General features: G+C 36.2%; 1 protein-coding gene across 4 annotated transcripts in view; it reads left to right on the plus strand.

Annotated features, from left to right (window-relative positions):
- Positions 1–22,936, plus strand: part of LOC123512454 (mitotic checkpoint protein BUB3-like) — a 131,754-nt gene that overhangs the window by 17,577 nt on the left and 91,241 nt on the right. For 3 of the 4 annotated variants that reach the window (XM_045268873.1, XM_045268875.1, XM_045268874.1), the window contains exon 2: positions 11,998–12,049. The exons of the other annotated variant lie outside the window; for it this stretch is intronic. In XM_045268873.1, coding sequence (XP_045124808.1) covers positions 12,045–12,049 — 5 coding nt within the window. In that variant the 5' untranslated portion in view covers positions 11,998–12,044. The remainder of the gene's footprint in view (positions 1–11,997; positions 12,050–22,936) is intronic. 4 annotated transcript variants of the gene reach the window in all.

Raw genomic sequence — 22,936 nt, forward strand, 5'->3', positions numbered from 1 at the left:
GCACGGCAAGGCCACAAGTGCTGACAGAGTTGCCGCTGAGTAATTTGTGCCTGAATTTAAGAAATTTGTGGATTAGGAGTGCTTAAGCCCACAACAGATCTTTAATTGTGATGAAATTGGCCTGTTTTGGAAAAAAAAACTACCAACCATGATCAATATAACAAAGGAAGAGAAGTGTTTGCCAGGGCACAAGCCTATGAAAGGCAGGCTAACCCTGCTTCTGTGCGTTAGTGCTAGTGGTGACTGCAAAATTAAACCGTTGCTGTTTTTTTAACTTGCGTTTGGCAATGGCTGGAATGAATTACCTGATTTATAGGCATCAGTAGTCGAACTTTTTAATACTCGAACGGCCATTTGGAATGAATTAAGTTTGAGTATTGAGTCTCCACTGTATATGTAAATATATATATATATATATATATATATATATATATATATATATATATATATATATATATATATATACACGAGGGAGAGTCAAAAATTATCCGCACTTTTGCCATAACATGTCTTCAGTATTGGCACACTGCGTTCTGCACATCCATGCTTATAGTTGATACTGCTGTGGTCATGTGATCAAAGTTTGAGCCTGATCGCGCCATTTTGGTTTCTGTCTTTACAGTGTAAACATGGCTGCTCCACTAGCAGTATGCACCAAGGAAGAACAAAGAGCAGTGACCCAATTTCTCTGGTCAGAAGGAGTGTCAGGGGCTGAAATTCATCGGAGGCTTTTAGCACAATACGGGGACAGTGCACTACCGCGTAGAAGTGTGTATGAGTGGATTGAGAAGTTTAAAAGTGGCGGACGAGCGTGGCCGCACGAAGAGGAGCAGGACGCCCGTCAACCTCCACCACTGATGAGAAGATTCAGCAAGCTCGAGAGATGGTAATGGCGAACCGGCGAGTTATCATTGATGAGGTAGCTTGTTCTCTGCAGATTAGTCATGGTTCTGCCTTTCAAATCATCCACGATGAGCTCGGCTTCCATAAAGTCTGTGCGAGATGGGTGCCAAGGGAGCTTACTGCAGAGCACAAACGCAAACGTCTTGAGGTCTGCCAACGTTTACTTGATTGCTACAACAATGATGGCGAGAGATTTTTGAGCAGAATAGTCACAGGTGATGAAACATGGGTCCATCGTTATGAGCCAGAATCCAAAAGACAGAGTATGGAGTGGAAACATCCTGGCTCGCCAGCGACAAAGAAATTCAAGACTCGGGCTTCTGCGGGAAAGGTGATGCTAACCCTTTTTTGGGACTCAAAAGGACCTATACTGGAAGACTACCTGGAAAAGGGGTGCACGATCAACAGTGCAAGGTACAGTGCTTTGCTGGCCAACAAACTGAAGCCAGCAATTCGCACCAAACGCTGAAGCCTATTCTCGAAGAAAGTTTTGTTGTTGCGTGACAATGCACGTCCACACACGGCCGCCCAGACTGTTGAAACCATTAACTAATTGGGTTTTGAGGTGCTGGAACACCCTGCCTACAGCCCAGATCTCGCCCCTTCCGACTACCATATCTTTGGACTGCTCAAAGATGGTTTACATTTACTTTACAAGGTCAGCGATTTCCTACGGATGAAGATGTGAAAGAAGCGGTGCATAAATGGTTGCATGACCAACCCCAAACCTTCTTCTCGGAGGGAATATGCAAGCTTGTGAACCGCTGGACCAAGTGCATCGAAAAACAAGGAGACTATATAGAAAAATGATGTACTTGCTTATCCCCTGCTTTTGTGTAAATACATTGAAAAACCAAGAGTGCGTATAATTTTTTACTCTCTCTCTCTCTCTCTCTCTCTCTCTCTCTCTCTCTCTCTCTCTCTCTCTCTCTCTATATATATATATATATATATATATATATATATATATATATATATATATATATATATATATATATATATATATATATATATATATATATATATATATATATATATATATATATATATATATATATATATATATATATATATATATATATATATATATATATATATACACTTAACCCTTGGCTATCGCGTCCAATTGGGGCCAAAATAGCAGCGCCATAGCCGAAAACGCGATAGCCAAATTGATCTTGGCGGAAAAGCGGTTTTGGCCAATGAGTGCTCAGATATTCCGTGACGTCATGGCTGGGCGCGCGATAGCAGGCATCTGAGATCGCAATAATGAAATTTTAGCAGCTTTTCGTGGGTGCGTGATAGCAATAAAACGCGATAGCTGAGGGTTGACTGTGTATATATATATATATATACAGGCAACCCCCACTTTATGAAGGGGTTACGTTCATAAAAAATGCTTCGTTAAGCGAAACTTTGTTAAGTGAACCGATTTTAACAAGTTTAACCCCTGATTTGAACTTCCATTAAGAGAGAGTGCATCATAGTACAGTAAAAGGTTTAATGAAAGTAAAAATTATGAAGTTAAACATTTAGGTAGTTTAATTTAAGTCATTATAATGTACACTAATGTATGTATGTACGTAACTTTATAATGTAGATGATCTTAACTTTTTGAATGGAGGGAAAGTGAAATGGAAAAGACACTAACCGGCAACCTGTGGAATGTAAACAAAGTGCGCATCATGGTACCGCATACAAAACTTATGTACCACATTTCCACAAGGCTTTCCATTTTATCCATTGTAGAGTCATGAGTTCAGGTGGTTCTTTTAGCTTTCAAGGAAGATACAGCTTCACCAGCCTTCTTAATAGAGTCTGCTGACTTGAAAATAGTAGACAGTAGATGGAGTCATGATGGTGGCGAGCAATGTTATTAGTTTTCTGGCCTCTCTCGTGTCTGTGAATAATACCCAGCTTCACTTCGAGAGTAAGGCACTTCCTAGTCTTCTTAGGAACGTTAGGCCACATTGCAGGGCATTTTGGTGGTAAGTTGAACTAAGGAAGATGAGCTACTGGTGACGCTGTTATATTTTGGCTGGGGAGTGAGTGGTGCGCGTGATCTTGATCTTGATGCTACAGGTGACGCAGAATTTCTTCTGAGTCAGGCCTTTGTATCGGCAGCGCCTGTGTTGTCCACGAGAGGCTTGATCTTGATCTTTATTCTACAGGTGTCTTAGGACTTCTCCTGAGGCAGGCCTTAGTACCAGCAGCTCCTGGTGTATTCAAAAGCCTGTCAGCTTGCATGATACGGTGGGGCTTTCAAATTTGGAAAAAATTACCTAGATAAAACTTCGTTAAAGTGAGTTTGGTGTTCGTTAAACGAGCAGATGGTAGTAAAATGAAACCTTCGTTGTAGCGAAATTTTGTTGTGTGGACCTTCGTTAAACGGTGGTTGCCTGTATATATATATATATATATATATATATATATATATATATATATATATATATATATATATATATATATATATATATATATATATATATATATATATATATATATATATATATATATATATATATATATATATATATATATATATATATATATATATATATATATATATATATATATATATATATATATATATATATATATATATATATATATATATATATATATATATATATATATATATATATATATATATATATATATATATATATATATATATATATATATATATATATATATATATATATATATATATATATATATATATATATATATATATATATATATATATATATATATATATATATATATATATATATATATATATATATATATATATATATATATATATATATATATATATATATATATATATATATATATATATATATATATATATATATATATATATATATATATATATATATATATATATATATATATATATATATATATATATATATATATATATATATATATATATATATATATATATATATATATATATATATATATATATATATATATATATATATATATATATATATATATATATATATATATATATATATATATATATATATATATATATATATATATATATATATATATATATATATATATATATATATATATATATATATATATATATATATGTATATATATATATATATATATATATATATATATATATATATATATATATATATATATATATATATATATATATATATATATATATATATATATATATATATATATATATATATATATATATATATATATATATATATATATATATATATATATATATATATATATATATATATATATATATATATATATATATATATAAATATATATATATATATATATATATATATATATATATATATATATATATATATATATATATATATATATATATATATATATATATATATATATATATATATATATATATATATATATATATATATATATATATATATATATATATATATATATATATATATATATATATATATATATATATATATATATATATATATATATATATATATATATATATATATATATATATATGTAGCTATACATGCCACAGTGAGAAATGGCCAATAAGGTGTGTCAAGGGGATTCTCCCAGTGTTACCATTATCACCATCTTCTTTCTCCAACCTTGCTCAACCTATGTAACCTCTGTTTCTGTCTTTCTTTCTCTCTGTGTTTTTATATAAATTGTTGCATTTCCCATATTTTTTTTGGAATTATTACAACCTTTGTTCCACACCACCACTGAAGTAAAAATCATAGGGTGTTTTTTGTGTAAAGGTTTTGTTTCTCCCACTCATAAACATAGCATATGAGCGATGGAGGGTGAAATTGCCGCTTCCTTCACCACACTGTCAGTGGAGGAATTCTTGGCATCTCAGGCATATGTTCTAGCTATGGATCATTCCTCTGTTTCAAGCTTGCTAAATGGCCACATTCATAGTTAAGCTAAGGGAGTTATTTACATCAGTAGGTACTTCTTGGAAGAGAGAGAGAGAGAGAGTAGGCTGGTGATGTGGTGATGTGGCAATACTGTGAAGTTCCTTTGGTTTCCACTCCCTATCTGCCATTTCTCACTATGTTGAGTATAATATTACAAGATTAGCAGCAGTAATGCAGCTGGTAAAATGCAGTATTTGGTTCTGTTCCTGGTATATTTTTGCTCCACTTTTGGTCTAGTTTTTATTTTTTGCTAAAAAAAATAAGGGGGCGAATATGTCTGTGCAACTTAACATAACATAACATAAATAATAGGATACCAAAGGGCCACCAGGGCCCATCTAGATTATCCTGTATCAGTCGCACAGCGACCTCGCCATCAGTACTTAAAGATACACTTAAAAGTACACAATACATTATATACTAATTCTAAATATTTGGCCCATTAACAGGGCTAAGTCCTGCAGTGAAATCCTCTACAATCTGTGATCCCCATACATGGGGATCATGTCTTGTTTAACTATAGTAAATTTCTTATAAAAACTATCATGCAGCACTATACATAATTATAAATCTAATAAATTTAAGTGCTTATCTAATCTGTTTTTAAACATTGTCAAACTAGTGCTATTTACAACCGTCTCTGGCAATGCATTCCAGAAGTCTACCACCCTATGACTAAAGAAATATTTTCTTATATCTAACCTGCAGCCTTGCTTTCTAATCTTCCTGCCATGATTTCTAGTCCTATTTCCCTCCTCTAAGGTAAAGAAAGATCTCACATCTATGTAGTTTGTACACTACGCGCCAATGAATTGTTCGCCGTGACACCACAGGTGATGGAATGCACTTAGAATGGAGAAAACAAAAGTACTATAATACTTACGAAGAAACTAGTAATTGATGGGGTTTCCCCTCCTTCTTATACACTTTAGAAGCTGTGAAGGAAGAGATTCAGCCAGGTTATTGAGGGTTATTTGATTTAGATTATGCCATTCCTCCCTGATGGCCGTCCGCAGCTTCGTTATGTCGGAGATATCCCTCCTCTGCATGCGCCTCTTCATGATGGACCATATGTTTTCAATAGGGTTCAGATCAGGGGAATTGGGTGGCCAGTCCTCCAATAAGTCAATCTGGCAGTCCTGAAGCCAAGTCAGGACGGATTTTGCCCTGTGACATGGAGCTCCATCCTGCATGAACACAGTAACAGTAGCGTTGCACATTTCAAAAGACCCGGGCAAAAAATCACATAAAAGTTCCAAATAATTATTCTGATTCATGTTTTCATTTCTTGGCAAAAACACTAAATTTCCTACACCATTATAACTGAAGCAGGCCCACACCATTACTGAATCAGGGTGCTTTTCAGTCTTAAATATAAATTTTGTGTCAAGTGGGTCACTCCCTGGTCGCCGGTACACATGCTTGCCACGGTTGCAGGACACCGTGAAGACAGCTTCGTCGCTCCATAACACTTGGTGCCATTTTGCCATATCCCACTGGAGATATTTAGTGGCAAATGCAACCCTAAACTCTTGTTGCCTAGGGGTGGTGAGCGGCTTCTTGAGAGCGCGGCGTCTGCGGAACTCAAGGTCATCATGCAGGCAGCGTTGTACCGTCCTCACAGACACTTGACTGAGCAGCTGAGGGTTTTGTTCTTTTAATTCCCTCGCTGTGATTTGAGGACAAGCATCCACCTGAGGCTTCACAACATTTATTGTGCGTGATGAAGTTTTACGTCCTCGCCCAGGCCTCTTTTTCTGTTCTGGCGTTGCCACCCCGCCTTCCATACGAAACTTTCGTATCCACTTTTGCACACATCTCCTTGTAACACCCACAATCCTGGCTATTTCTTTCACTGGCCTCTCTGCCTTGTGTAAAGACACAATGACTTTTATCTGGTCCTTTGATAAGTCTTTCTTGCCTCCCATTATGAAGAAAAGGTGAGTTGTTTCAAGGCGTGTCTGCTCAAATTACAGGCAGAAAATGAGGCGATACTTTTCCGAATGTTTTACTAATAACTGACAAATGTCAACTGACAGTCCATCAACGGTTTTCATGGACTGCTTGTACTTTAAACATGTTCCCAGATGCATGATAACTCGCATAAATCACTACGGTGCCATACTAGAGGAAATGATCTTGAGGCCCTTGCGGAAGTGATCTGTTGTGGAGTAAAGAAACAATTCATTCTATGTAGTGTATCTGAGAACATTTTAAATAACTCTATCATATCCCCTCTTATACATCTCCTCTCAAATGAAAACATGTTTAATTCCTTTAATCTATGTCTATACTCCAGGTGCTTTAATGCTGGTATCATCCTAGTTGCTCTTCTCTGAACTGCTTCTAACATGTTGATATCCTGCTTATAATGGGGTGACCAGGCCTGTATGCAATACTCTAAATGGGGCCTAACATAGGAACTATATAAGCTATGCACCACTTCCTTACTTTTATAACTAACATTTCTATTTATAAAACCCAGGATCCTATTTGCCCTATTTCTTGCTTCTAAACATTGCTTTGAAAATTTCATAGTCCTGTCTATCACTACTCCTAAATCCTTTCCTTCCTCTACTGCCTCTAGCCAACATCCCTCCATCTCATAGCTAAAGTTTGTGTTGTCTTTACCTAAATGCATAACCTGACACTTTTTAGAATTAAACTCCATCTGCCACCTGTCTGCCCATGCTATCAGCCTGTCCAGGTCTCGTTGTATTCTGTAATTGTCCTTTTCACCCTGTACTGCACATGCTATCTTAGTATCATCTGCAAACTTTGATACTTTGCTACTAATTCCTATATCTAAATCGTTAATGTACACCAAGAAAAGAAGAGGTCCTAGCACTGATCCTTGGGGTACCCCACTAACCACTTCCTTCCACTCAGACATTGCCCCATTTAATACTACTCTCTGTTTCCTATCAGAAAGCCATTCACTAATCCAATCAACTAACCTACCCCTATCCCATGTAGTCTCAATTTGTACACTAGCCTCCTATGCGGTACCTTATCAAACGCCTTGCTAAAATCTAGATATATAACATCTATGCTATTTCCATCATCTAACTCCTTGGTAATATATTCTAAGATATCGAGCAAATTTGTAAGACAGGACCTCCCTGATCTAAAGCCATGTTGGGTATCTCTAATTAATCTATTCTCATTTAAATGCTCCCAAATACTACCCTTAATGATTTTCTCTAGTATCTTACATACTATACTAGTTAAACTGATCGGTCTATAATTATTCGCATCATCCTTCCTACCTTTTTAAATATTGGAGTAACATTAGCTAACTTCCAGTCCTGAGGTATCTCAGCAAACCTAAGTGATCTTTCAAAGATTAACTTAAGTGCTTCAGAAATACTGTCTACACCCTCCTAAGTACTCTGGCATGTAGCTCATCAGGACCACTAGCTTTCCTATCGTCTAGTTCAAGAATAAATTTCCTAATAATTCCCGGTTTTATATCAATATTTTCTAAAGCTCTTAAACTACTCGTCGCACTGTTTGTAACAGGATTTCCTATTCTTTCCTAGTAAATACTGAAGAAAATTGTTCATTCAATAATTCTACTATGTCTTCATTTTGATCCACTACTACACCATCTTTTCTGAGTGGTCCAATCCTATCCTTATTTCTTTTATCACTGACCTTGTAATAACTATATAATTTTTGGGATCTTTACTCCCAGCTCTAGCTAGTTTTATCTCTGCCTGCCTTTTACTTTTTTTATAACCTTACTCAAATCATCTCTGACCTGTCTGTACCTAATCAAATCTACATCTTCCCACTTTTCTGCAACTCTCTGTATGCCCTCTTCTTCTCTCTGATCTGGCTACCTATCTCATGAGTCCACCATAATGGCTTCCTGTTTCTCTGCCTTATATCTTTGTAAGGGATACACTGCATCACTATACCCTTTACTACAACCTTAAAAATATCCCACATCTCCTGTGCAGTTTTATTTCCAAAACTATCTTCCCAGTTTACCTCTCCTAATAACTGACGTAACCTACCATAATTGCCTTTCTGATAGTTTGGGACTCTAGTCTTATTCACTATATTATCCCTACTGGAATTAATGATAAATCTAATTATATGATGGTCACTGTTTGCTAAAGTCTCTCCTACCTCAACTTCCTTTAAACAATGCTCAATATTTGTTAGTACTATGTCTAAAACCTTCCTCCCCCTAGTAGGTTTATCTACCATCTGCACTAAATAGTTATCCTGAAAACTTTCCATAAACTTATTTTCACTAGCATCTCCTACCATCCTCTCCCAGTTTACTGACTTAAGATTAAAATCCCTAAGATAATTGTCTGACTAGTACACCCCTATTTATCTCATCTACCATAAGGTTGTCTACATCTGCTGACTGGTTAGGTGGTCTATAAAAGCTCCTACTCTAATAACCTTACTTTTGTTTACTCTAACATCCAGCCATAAGGACTCTACTCTGTTATCTACCTTAATACCATTAACCTGACTGGAAATGAAGGATTTTTACATAAATAACTACTCCTCCACCTATCCTACCAATTCTCTGGTGTAAATACATAATGTATCCATCTACTTCATATTCTTTCCTATTTTCCTAAACTTTTCCTCATTTACCCATGCCTCTGTGACACATACAACATCTAAGTCCTCCTCAACTATATAACTAGATAACTCGTCCTTCTTGTTCCTAAGACTCCTGGCATTTACATAAAAACATTTAAGTCCTGCTACCTTCCTAGATGCTGTCTCCTTATTTGGAATCCTAATCTTATTCTCTCCTATTTGCACCTGGAAATCTTTCCTAATCTTTTCACTATCTCTGTTTATCCTATCTAATTTATGTCTAACATCTTTCTTCTGGAATGCATTTGCTACCTCACCCCTACACTCCATCCCAACTCCCCTCCAGACATCCACTCAGCACATCCACACCTTCCTACTCAGATGCACACCATCCCTAGCATACAAATCCCTTCACCCGTAGAACCTATCCCATACATCCACAAAGCTGACACCCACATCCTTACACATCCCTTTTACCCGGTCATTCACACCAATGGCCCTAGACAACCATTCCCTGCTAACATACACACGAGGCAAGATTCCTAACACTACACACCTCCTACCACTCTCCCTTATCTTGCCTAACATTTCCCGAAATCTTGCCACTAACTCCGACCCACCTGCTCTGACATCGTTCCCACTTACGTGCAAAACTACTACACCCTCCCTCTCCATCCCCCCAACCCTCTTCTGCACCTGCTCCTGACTCACTGCCTTCACACCTGCACCAGGCATACACATGTTCATCCTCCTATCCCTGTCTTTCCCACAGAAAGTGCTATCTAAGTACCTAACCTGAGAGTCACCCACCACACACCTGAGGTGTGCTAGGCACAACCCTCCTCCTCCTCTCCTCTACCCCCTTCTCTCTCCTTTCACTCACCACAACCACTTCATTCACTCCACTCTCACTCTCACTCTCCCCCTTCCCCCTCCCCCTCCAACAAACCGAACCTAATTTCACACTCAACAGGTTTAGTCCTATCCTCCCTAACTACCTCCGCTTTTCTTCCCCTCGCAACCTTCCATCTCTGCCCATCCTGACTACTATCTTTCCCAGTCTGGCTCGCCTGCTCCCTCTTCCCCACTCTGCTCTTCAATAAAAATACTTGGTGACGGTGGGGTGGGGAAACCGTGGTGGTGGGGGCCTAAGTGAGGTCAAGTAATCCTCTTTCAAGGTCAACTTGACGGTTACAAGCCTAGTCTCCTCGCTCCACCAAAATACGTTTAACTCACAAACACTGATTCTAACCACTATTTCACTCTAATCTAACACTTGCAGTACACACTTTCACTTCACTAACACTCAAAAGCACCACACACAGACACCAAGGACAAACACCACTCGCTAACTATAAAAACCACAGCCAAAAACGGAGCGCACACACAACACGTCCACTTGCCACCGCAGCTACCTCGGGAACTTTTTTAATACTTTTAATATATTTTTAAAGGAATGAGAGGGGGGAGAGCCAAATGACAACAATGTGATTTAGACAGGAAGTGATGGTATGTACTTTATTTAAAAGCCCAAGAAACTTTTTAGAAAACCAAAAAGTATAGAATTTATAGTTCTTCTGAATATATATGTAATAGTATTTCCAATCATACTGCTCTTATAGACTGAGTAGAATCAAAAGCATCTTGTCTTAACTCTTCTAATTAACCATTTTCAGCTGCTTGGTCTCATTGCCACAATGTTGCATCTTATGCTATCTTTTACAGCAATTCTGAAGCTAACTTCTTTGATCTTGCTAATTGTTTGTCTCCCCTTGCTCTACTTTCTACTTTCATCCCTATTCTGTTCACCTCTCTAATGCAAGAATTAACCAGCATTCTCAACCAATCATCCCTTTCTGGTAAACTGTGGAACTCTCAGCCTGCTTTTGTATTTCCATCCTCCTTTGACATAAACTCCAGAATTTTTAGGGGATTTCAAGACACTTATTTTCCATGATTTGATTTTTCTATGTACAGTACCTTCCCTCAATGGACCTTTCCCCCATTGATCATTGGCCTTGGCCATGTTACATTAAAAAATTGTCAAGTAATTACTCATGGTTGTAGTCATCGTTTTTTATTGTTCTTATTTGTTTTGTTTATGAGCTCTTAATACACTTCCTTGATGGACATGCCAACCATTGTGAGTTTTTTTCTTACAAGTGTAATCAGGTAACTCTTACATCACTTAAAAAATGCAGGAGTCATGATTGTCTCACTAGCAATTCCATTGGTGCTTCTATATGCATTAGGTGTAAGGTAAGATAGTAGGTTTGTTTTAGCATTTTGCACACATACCTGGTTTAAGTACTCAACCTGGTGACTACCCTATCACTCTAGCCAGCCAAACAAGTAGGGGATTGTGCCTATGAATTACCAGAGTAGCTTAGGTAAAACTGTACCAGCTCACTTGAATTAGTGTTAATTGTCTGGCACAATGAACAAGTGAGATATAGATATGCTTTTTACATTTTCAGTGAAATATGTGTATAAGTGGTGTTGAGGAAATGTATATAAAACTAAGCTTGAAGTTTCTCAGTGATTGCCAGAGGGTTCATTGCCATTTTTTCAGGCTGTGGCCAGCTTTCCTTGAGCAGCTGCTGATTAAATTATTCCAGGATGACGTGAGTACTGCTTGCTGTGCCCAAGGTTCTGGATCATCTCTGTGTGATATTTTTATTAAGTAGCAGTGAAGCATGCCTGGTATTTACACTCCATTGTTTTCTCTAGAGAGGCAACAGGTCCCCTCAGTGTAATGATATATATATATATATATATATATATATATATATATATATATATATATATATATATATATATATACACATATATACATACACATATATACATACATATATATATATACATATATATGTATATATATGTGTGTGTGTGTGTATATATATATATATATATATATATATATATATATATATATATATATATATATATATATATATATATATTTATTTAGTAAACACCCATTAAGTCAGACCTGAATAAGCTAGATATCAGATAAGTCAGACTCTTTTTGGGATTTATTTTATCTGCTTATTTATTTACTAATTTATTTTAGTTTTGTTTTTTATTTTTTATGCACTGGTTGGCTTTATTTGCTCTTTGATTGACTTATGTTAAGCTACTTGGCTGATATACTGGTTAATATATTCTCCGATAGTTATTATGTCTTCCGTGTCATTTGAGAAGTTGTCTGAGCCATTTGAGATGCGAAAATGGTTTCATGTCATGGCATTACCACTGCTGATAGCAACCAAATGGCAGTGTCTGCTTTAGCTTTCATTCACATGAGATCTACAGTGGACCCTTGGACTTGGAACATAATTAATTCTAGAAGACTGTTTCGTGTCTTAATTGTTCAAGTCCAAAGTTATTTTCCCATAGGAAACAACATAAATAATTTTGATATGTTCCAAGACCCTAGATATTTACCTAAGTAAATAAGAATTGAACTATGTAAAATCATTATTATTTACCTTTTGGTGGCGAGCTACATGACATAGATGATGGTGTGGGAGGCTTAGCAGTACGTATGTACTAATACAAATGGTTATTTTTGGGTAATCTTTACATTTGAGCCTTTTCCATGTAGGGGCACTAGCTAACACACAGCAGTCCAGAAGGTTTAAGGTGTAAGTTACAAACACTGTATTAACACGTTACCTGCGATATGACCCAACAGTGGATCATCAGTTACTATCCACTGTTGTGATGCAACCCACCAGTGGGTTGTGCAACAGTTTTCACATATATTACATTTTAATCTTACTATTCAGAGATTGGATTATATAGTAAAATTGCAATAAATAGTATGTGCGGGAGGGCATAATAACTGCTGATTGATAAATGAATCTGTAGAAAATTTTGGTTGTTCCTTACATTTTTCGACAATGTCCTTTTCATAGTTCCTTTCTTTTTCCTTTCTCACCTTATCATATTCGTTTCTTGCTGTTTTGAAGTTTTCCTTATTTTCTGGATTTCTGTTTCTTGACCTTTTCCATGCTCCATCTCGTTTCTCCTTTGCCCTAGCACACCTTGCATTAAACCAATCTTTCTATCCTTCTTCTTTAGGTCTATATTTCGGGACATATTCCCTGACTCCTGTTTTGTATACTGTATTTCCAAAAATAAGTTATATTTCTCTTGAACCGTTTCTGAGTTTTCTATCTCCTCCCAGTTTATGTTTTTAAAATAGCTCTTGAGGTTCTCAATATCAGCCTTTCTGTAATTTAATTGGTCTCCTTTGTATGATTCATCTCTATCTTCCTTTCCTTCTTCTATATCCATTTCTAATATTATATAGTCACTCTTTCCCAATGGGCACTTATATCATCGTTAATTTGTATATCCCTTGTAAAAACTAGGTCCAATCTTGCCGGCTCATCGTTTCCTCTGAATCTTGTGTTTTCCTTTACTCTTTGGACCATCAAATTATCTATCATTAGGTTCAGGAATCTATCTTCCCAGGCTTCTTCTCCTATACTACTTTCATAATTTTCTCAGTCCACCACCTTACTGTTGAAATTCCTACTAATATCACTTTTCTCCTTTCTTTAATGATTCTCGTTAGACTCCTTATTGTGTCATTTATCATGTCTTTATATTCTTGATTAGTCCATGAATTTGTTTTTGGTGGCACATATGTCCCAATGATTGTTAACTCCTTTTTATTAATATGTATCTTAATATACAGTATTTCTGATTTTCCTTCCCCAAATTCCACTTGATTTACCACTATCTCCTTCCTTAACATCATCATGACTCCTCCTCCTCCTTTACTCACTCAGTCTCTCCTCCATATATTATACCTTTTATCTATGTCTATTTTTATTGGCTCATTTAACGTGTGTGTGTGTGTGTGTGTGTGTGTGTGTGTGTGTGTGTATTTACCTAGTTGTAGTTTTACATGGCCTGGGCTTTATGCTTGTGTGGTCCCGTCTCCATATCTACACTTATCCTATTTTTCTTTAAAACTATGTACACTCTTTGCTGATACCACTTCCTCACTCAAACTGTTCCAAGTCTCAACACATCTTTGCGAGAAACTAAATTTTTTAACATCTCTCAGACATCGTCCCTTCCTTAGTTTCTTACTATGCGATCTTGTGCTTCTAAAGTCATATTCTTCTCTTAGGATCAGTTTCTCATTATCCACTTCATCCATTCCATTAATCAATTTATAAACTTGTATCAGATCCCCTCTCTCTCTTCTCTGCTCCAAGGTTGGTAGATCCATTGCCTTTAGTCTCTCCTCATATGCCATCCCTTTAAATTCTGGAACCATTCTTGTAGCCATTTTTTGTATTGGTGCCAATACTGACCCCTGTGGCACTCCACTGTCTACTGTTCTCCACTTGGACTTCATATCTTTAACTATCGTCCTTATTTCTCTCCCCCTTAAGTAATTCTTCATCCATCTCAATGTGCTTCCTTTTAAGCCACCCTTCTCCTCTAACTTCCATAGTAATCTTTCATGTGGCACTTTATCAAAAGCCTTTTTTAGATCTAAATAAATACAGTCAACCCATCCCTCTCTCTCTTGTACTTTATCAACTATTCTAGAGTAGAAACTCAATAAATTTGTCACACATGACCAACCTTTTCTAAAACCAAATTGACTATTTGATAAAACTCAATAAATTTGTCACACATGACCAACCTTTTCTAAAACCAAATTGACTATTTGATAATATTTTGTTGTCTTCAAGAAACTCGATCCATTGCTTCTTTATTACTTTTTCACACATCTTGCATATTACACTAGTTAGTGATACCGGTCTGTAATTTAAAGGGTTTTTCTTCCGCTCTTATATATGGGAACCACCTCAGCTCTTTTCCACTCCACTGGCACTGTTCCATTTTCTATTGAGCATTTTATGATGTTGTATATTGGACTTGCTAGTTCTTCCCTACATTCTTTCAGTATTCTGCCTGAGACTTCATCCAGTCCCATTACCTTTTCCTCATCCAATTCCGTCATCAACTTTTTTATTTCAAGCTTGGTTACTTTAATCTCTTTCATATAGACAGTCTCTCTATTACCCTGTGGTCTTTCAAATTTGGATTCCTTAGTAAAGACCTCATGAAATTTACTATTTAACAGTTCTGCCATACTTTTTGGGTCTTCCACCATTCCGTTTTCTCCTTTTAACCTTTCTATTGTTTCTTTTTGTCTTATTTTTCCATTTATGAATCTGTAGAACAATTTTGGTTGTTCCTTACATTTTTCGACAATGTATGTAGTGCCTATTTACATAATACATTACACAGATCATATTACCTGTTAGTAGTAACATGTGCAAGATATAAAAAAGTCTCGCATAACTTGGATTTTTAATAACTGAGATAGCCCTTCCCCTCACACAATCATTCTGACTTATGCAAGGGTTACTGTACTAAATATACCTATATCCAGTAAATTGGCATTAGTAAAGCCAATTAGAGGAAGACCAGTCTAAGTTACTTGAGTTTTTTTTTTTTTTTTTTTTTTTTTTTTTTTTTGCTATACTTGTTACCACTAACAGTTGAAATGGTCTGCTTAGTGCATTACGTAAATAAGTACCACACACATGGTGCATGCACATACATACACATGTGGCATACTCACACACAAACACACACAGAACTGGAGAAAGTATAAAAGGAAAAGGATTTGGGAGTGACGATGGAAGAAAATAATCAACCGGAAAGCCATATTGATAGGATTTTCAGAGAGATATAATTTGCTAAGGAATATTGGAATAGCATTTCACTACATAGACAAAGAAATGATGAAGAAACTGATAAGTACTATAATAAAACCCAGATTGGAATATGCAGGAATAGTGTGGACCCCTCACAAAAAGGAACACATAAGGAAGCTGGAGAGACTACAAAAAATGGCTACAAGAATGGTCCCAGAACTTGAAGGAATGACATATGAGGAGAAACTAAAGGCTATGGATCTTCCAACATTGGAGCAGAGAAGGGAGAGAGGAGATCTCGTACAAGTTTATAAATTGATAAACGGAATGGACCAAGTGGACAATGAGTATCTGATCCTGAGAGAAGAATATGCCAGTCGAAGCACAAGATCGCATAATAAGAAGCTGAGGAAGCGAAGATGTGTAAGAGATATTAAAAAGTATGGAGATGTGGGACAGTTTGAATGATGAAGTAGTGTCTGCAACGAGTGTGCATAATTTTAAAGTAAGATTGGATAAATGTAGATATGGAGATGGGGCCACACGAGCATAAAGCCCAGGCCCTGTAAAACTTCAACTAGGTAAATACACACACACACACACACACACACACACGAGACGCAGCAGAGGAAGGACGCGATACCGTCGCTCCCGACAATCAGCTGATCTTCACTACCTTTGTTTGGGTTTACAGTGGCCTGGGCGATAAGTGTGGACTCATTTTTCCTTTCATGAATACAGTGTTAAATAATAATGAGTGAGAAAGAAATTCCATCTAAATGCAGGTATGAGACAAGGGAAAGAATGAAAGCTGATGATGACAATGTTGGTGAGGGAGGAGGAGAATTTGAAGGCTTTGATACGGCGCAAACTTCACTATTTGATAGAGTCTTAACTATCGAACGTAAATTAGATAAATTGATAAAGGAGAGTATGGGAATGAAAGAGAATGAAGAACAGGATAAAGAGCTCCAGAAATTGAAAGAAAGGATAAAAGAGTGGAAGAAAACGAAACTAGGCTAAGAACCGAAAATGAAGAATTAAAAGTCCAAATAGCGAACTATAAGAAATTGATGGAAGAAGGACTCGGTAAAGCCGAGAAAGAAAAAGAAAAGCTAAAAGATCTAGTTAACAAAGAAGAAGAAAGAGTACAAGACGTGATTAAAAAAGAAGTAAAAGCATGGAGAATCCAAGATAAGAAAGACAAGGAATCATTTCAAGAAGTATTTCAAGAACAGTTAAAAGAAAGAGATGAAAATATGACAAGCAAAATGATAGGAGTCCTCAAGAAAAAAGAAAATTTAGTAAGAGAAATTGCGGAAAAAAAGAAGACTGAAAGAAAAAAATGTTAAATATAGACCAAGAAGGGAAAAAGACGAAATGAAATCAGTAAAAGACCTACTAAAACATCTGAATGACGAGGATAGACAGAACTTAGAAGAGGAAGTAGAAGAAATCCATAGAATGGGACCATATCAAGAAGGAACAGTGAGACCAATTAAGATATTACTAAAATCACAAGCAGCAGCAGAAGAAGTACTATATAGAAAAACGAAACTCAGAGAAACAGAAGGTTGCAAAGATATATATATAAAGAAAAATAGAAACGAGGAGGAAAGGAAGAGACACAATGAACTGGTGGCAGAAGCAAGAGAAAAAATAATGAAAGGTCAGAGGAGGAGAAGAAGGCATTTTTGGAGAATTATAGGAGACAGGATAAGGAAATGGTATATAAAAGAGAAAGAAGAGAAAAGAATGGAGCAAGTTTAACTAAAATGATAAGAACAAGAGATTAAAAATGATGTATACAAACATAGATGGGATTTTATCTAGTAAATTAGAATTAAGAGATTACATAAAGAAAGAAGAACCAGATATTGTATGCCTGGTGGAAACAAAGTTAAATGAGGCAATAAAAATAGACATAGATAAAAGGTATAATATATGGAGGAGAGAGAGAGTGGGTAAAGGAGGAGGAGGAGTCATGATGATGTTAAGGAAGGAGATAGTGGTAAATCAAGTGGAGTTTGGGAAGGAAAATCAGAAATACTGTATGTTAAGATGCATATTAACAAAAGGAGTTAACAATCATTGGAACATATGTGCCACCAAAACAAACTCATGGACTAACCAAGAATATAGAGACATGATAGATGACACAATAAGGAGTCTTACAAGAATCATTAAGGAAAGGAGAAAAGTGATATTGATAGGAGATTTCAACTGTAAGGAGGTAGACTGGGAAAATTATGAAAGTGGTATGGGGAAGATGCCTGGGAGATAGATTCCTGAACCTAATGATAGATAATTTGATGGTCCAAAGAGTAAAGGAAAACACAAGATTCAGAGGAAACGATGAGCCGGCAAGATTAGACCTAGTTTTTACAAGGGATATACCAATTAACGATGATATAAGATACAAGTGCCCATTGGGAAAGAGTGACCATGTAATATTAGAGATGGATATAGAAGAAGGAAAGGAAGATAGAGATGAATCATACAAAGGAGACCGATTAAATTACAGAAAGGCTGATATTGAGAATCTCAAGAACTATTTTAAAACGTAAACTGGGAGGAGATGGAAAACTCATTAACGGTTCAAGAGAAATATAACTTATTTTTGGAAATATACAAAACTGGGGTCAGGAATATGTTCCAAATATAGACCTAAAGAAGAAGGAAAGAAAGATTGGTTTAATGCAAGATGTGCTAGGGCAAAGGAGAAACGAGATGGAGCATGGAAAAGGTGGAGAAGAAACAGAAATCCAGAAAATAAGGAAAACTTCAAAACAGCAAGAAATGAATATGCTAAGGTGAGAAAGGAAGAAGAAAAGAACTATGAAAAGGACATTGTCGAAAAATGTAAGGAACAACCAAAATTGTTCTACAGATTCATAAATGGAAAAATAAGACAAAAAGAAACAATAGAAAGGTTAAAAGGAGAAACGGAATGGTGGAAGACCCAAAAGTATGGCAGAACTGTTAAATAGTAAATTTCATGAGGTCTTTACTAAGGAATCCAAATTTGAAAGACCACAGGGTAATAGAGAGACTGTCTATATGAAAGAGATTAAAGTAACCAAGCTTGAAATAAAAAGTTGATGACGGAATTGGATGAGGAAAAGGCAATGGGACCGGATGAAGTCTCAGGCAGAATACTGAAAGAATGTAGGGAAGAACTAGCAAGTCCAATATACAACATCATAAAATGCTCAATAGAAAATGGAACAGTGCCAGTGGAGTGGAAAAGAGCTGAGGTGGTTCCCATATATAAGAGCGGAAGGAAGGAAGAACCTTTAAATTACAGACCGGTATCACTAACTAGTGTAATATGCAAGATGTGTGAAAAAGTAATAAAGAAGCAATGGATCGAGTTTCTTGAAGACAACAAAATATTATCAAATAGCCAATTTGGTTTTAGAAAAGGTCGGTCATGTGTGACAAATTTATTGAGTTTCTACTCTAGAATAGTTGATAAAGTACAAGAGAGAGAGGGATGGATTGACTGTATTTATTTAGATCTAAAAAAGGCTTTTGATAAAGTGCCACATGAAAGATTACTATGGAAGTTAGAGGAGAAGGGTGGCTTAAAAGGAAGCACATTGAGATGGATGAAGAATTACTTAAGGGGGAGAGAAATAAGGACGATAGTTAAAGATATGAAGTCCAAGTGGAGAACAGTAGACAGCGGAGTGCCACAGGGGTCAGTATTGGCACCAATACTTTTTCTCGTATATATAAATGACATGCCAGAGGAGTGAACAGCTACATAAATCTGTTTGCGGACGATGCGAAACTGTGCAGAGTCATTAAACAAAAGAGGATTGTGAAATACTACAGGAAGACTTAAACAAGATCTGGAAATGGAGCAAAAATGGGAGATGGAATTCAATGTGGACAAAAGCCATGTCATGGAAATGGGAAAAGTGAAAGACGACCAGTGGGAATCTATAAGATGGGAGATGGAGTAGAACTAGAAAAAGTAAAAAAGGAAAAGGACTTGGGAGTGACAATGGAAGAAAATAATCAACCGGTTAGCCATATTGATAGAATTTTCAGAGAGACGTATAATTTGCTAAGGAATATTGGAGTAGCATTTCACTATATGGACAAGGAAATGATGAAGAAATTGATAAGTACTAAAATAAGACCTAGATTGGAATATGCAGGAGTTGTGTGGACTCCCCATAAAAAGAAACACATAAGAAAATTAGAGAGACTACAAAAATGGCTACAAGAATGGTTCCAGAATTTAAAGGGATGGCATATGAGGAGAGACTAAAGGCAATGGATCTACCAACCTTGGAGCAGAGAAGAGAGAGGGATCTGATACAAGTTTATAAATTGATTAACGGAATGGATGAAGTGGATAATGAGAAACTGATCCTGAGAGAAGAATATGACTTTAGAAGCACAAGATCGCATAGTAAGAAACTAAGGAAGGGACGATGTCTGAGAGATGTTAAAAATTTAGTTTCCGCAAAGATGTGTTGAGACTTGGAACAGTTTGAGTGAGGAAGTGGTATCAGCAAAGAGTGTACATAGTTTTAAAGAAAAATAGGATAAGTGTAGATATGGAGACGGGACCACACGAGCATAAAGCCCAGGCCCTGTAAAACTACAACTAGGTAAATACAACTAGGTAAATACACACACACACACACACACACATAAATCTATTTGCAGATGATATGAAACTGTGCAGAGTTATAAAGCAAAAGGAGGATTGTGAAATACTGCAAGAAGACCTAAATAAGATCTGGGAATGGAGTAAAAAGTGGGAAATGGAATTCAATGTGAACAAAAGCCATGTCATGGAAATGGGAAAGAGTGAAAGATGACCCGTGGGAATATATAAGATGGGAGATGGAGTAGAACTTAAGAAAGTAAAAAAGGAAAAGGACTTAGGAGTGATGATGGAAGAAAACAATCAACCGGTAAGCCATATTGATAGAATTTTTAGAGAAACATATAATTTGCTAAGGAATATTGGAGTAACATTTCACTACATGGACAAAGAAATGATGAAGAAATTGATAAGTACTATAACACCCAGATTGGAATATGCAGGAGTAGTGTGGACCCCTCATAAAAAGAAACACATAAGGAAATTGGAGAGACTACAAAAAATGGCTACAAGAATGGTTCCAGAATTTTAAGGGATGACATATGAGGAGAGACTAAAGGCTATGGATCTGCCAACCCTGGAACAAAGAAGAGAGAGAGGAGATCTGATACAAGTTTATAAATTGATCAATGGAATGGACCAAGTGGATAATGAGAAACTGATCCTGAGAGAAGAATATGACATTCGAAGCACAAGATCACATAATAAAAAGCTGAGAAAAGGAAGATGTCTGAGAGATGTTAAAAAATATAGCTTCCCGCAAAGATGTATTGAGACGTGGAACAGTTTAAATGAAGAAGTAGTGTCTGCAACGAGTGTGCATACTTTTAAAGTAAGATTTGATAAGTGTAGATATGGAGACGGGGCCACACGAGCATAAAGCCCAGGCCCTGTAAAACTACAGCTAGGTAAATACACACTAGACGCAGTCGAGGAAAGATGCAGTGGCGTCGCTCTCAGCTGATCTTCACTACCTGTTGTATAGTATTTGCAGTGGCCTGGGCGAGTAGTGTAGACTCGTTTTTCATGAGATCAAGTGTTAGAGAATCGTGAGTAAAGAAGAAGAGATTCCATCTAAATTCAGGTATGAGACTAGGGAAAGAATGAAAGAAGATCATGACTATGTCGATGAGGGAGTAAGCGCATTCGAATGTTTTGATACGGCGAATACAGTAATACTCCATTTAACGAACTGGATAGGGGGTGTCAAAGCTGTTCGTAGAGCGAAAATTCGTTAAGCGGATGTAATTTTCCCATAGAAAATAATGGAAATTGGGGGGATGCGTTCTGGGCTGGTCCCCAACATACCACATGGGTTAAAAAAAAAATAATTATATATACGTTTGGCAGCATATTGGGCCACCGGTGTACCACTACTTGTATGATGTCATATGAGTCATTGGAAGTTAGAGGAGTTATGTACAAATTTTCTCACATTCTTGCATTTATGTTCGCAAAACAACATTTCTATTAGCTTTTTTACCAACCACCAGGTTGCTGGGAACACCACCTCAGGAGGTGGTGTTACTGTCTTATATATGCATTTATGTTCACAAAACAACATTTCTATTAACTTTTTACAAACCTTGAAGAAAGGATTGAATGCATAATGTGAAATCTTACATGGAATACCAAAAATAAAGCAGAGATGAGATGAGATGGAGAGATGGAGATGACGCTTTTCTTCTTCTTGTGACCCTTTTAGCCCGCGTGTTGTGTATTTGTTTCACTTTATTGCCTGTAATGGATATCAGAAGATATATGAGATGAGGATAACGACTGATGGCACTTAGTGACAGTGACTATTAATGAAATAGCTGATTTCATTTGTAATCACTATCAGTGCCACGGAGTCAAGGTTATCCTGTGGCATGAGGATATGAATACAAGATATGATATACATTATAGCAGGCAAGAGAGGAGTGAAAACATAACCATCATGATGAAAGTAACACGCAAGCAAATGAGTCACAAGAAGAAGAAGAAGCAAGTGAATCTGCTGCCTGTGGATGTGCTTGTACGTTATGCAGGCTTTTGGTCTAACTTTATATAGTACGTTAAAAGAAATTGAAAGAACGCTCATTGCGGAGTATTACTGTACTTCACTATTTAAGAGAGTGTTGACTATTGAACGTAAACTAGATAAATGGATAAAGGAGAGTATGGGAATGAAAGAGAATGAA

Source organism: Portunus trituberculatus, chromosome 33 (assembly GCF_017591435.1).
Source record: "Portunus trituberculatus isolate SZX2019 chromosome 33, ASM1759143v1, whole genome shotgun sequence".
NCBI classification, from domain to species: Eukaryota; Metazoa; Arthropoda; class Malacostraca; order Decapoda; family Portunidae; genus Portunus; species Portunus trituberculatus.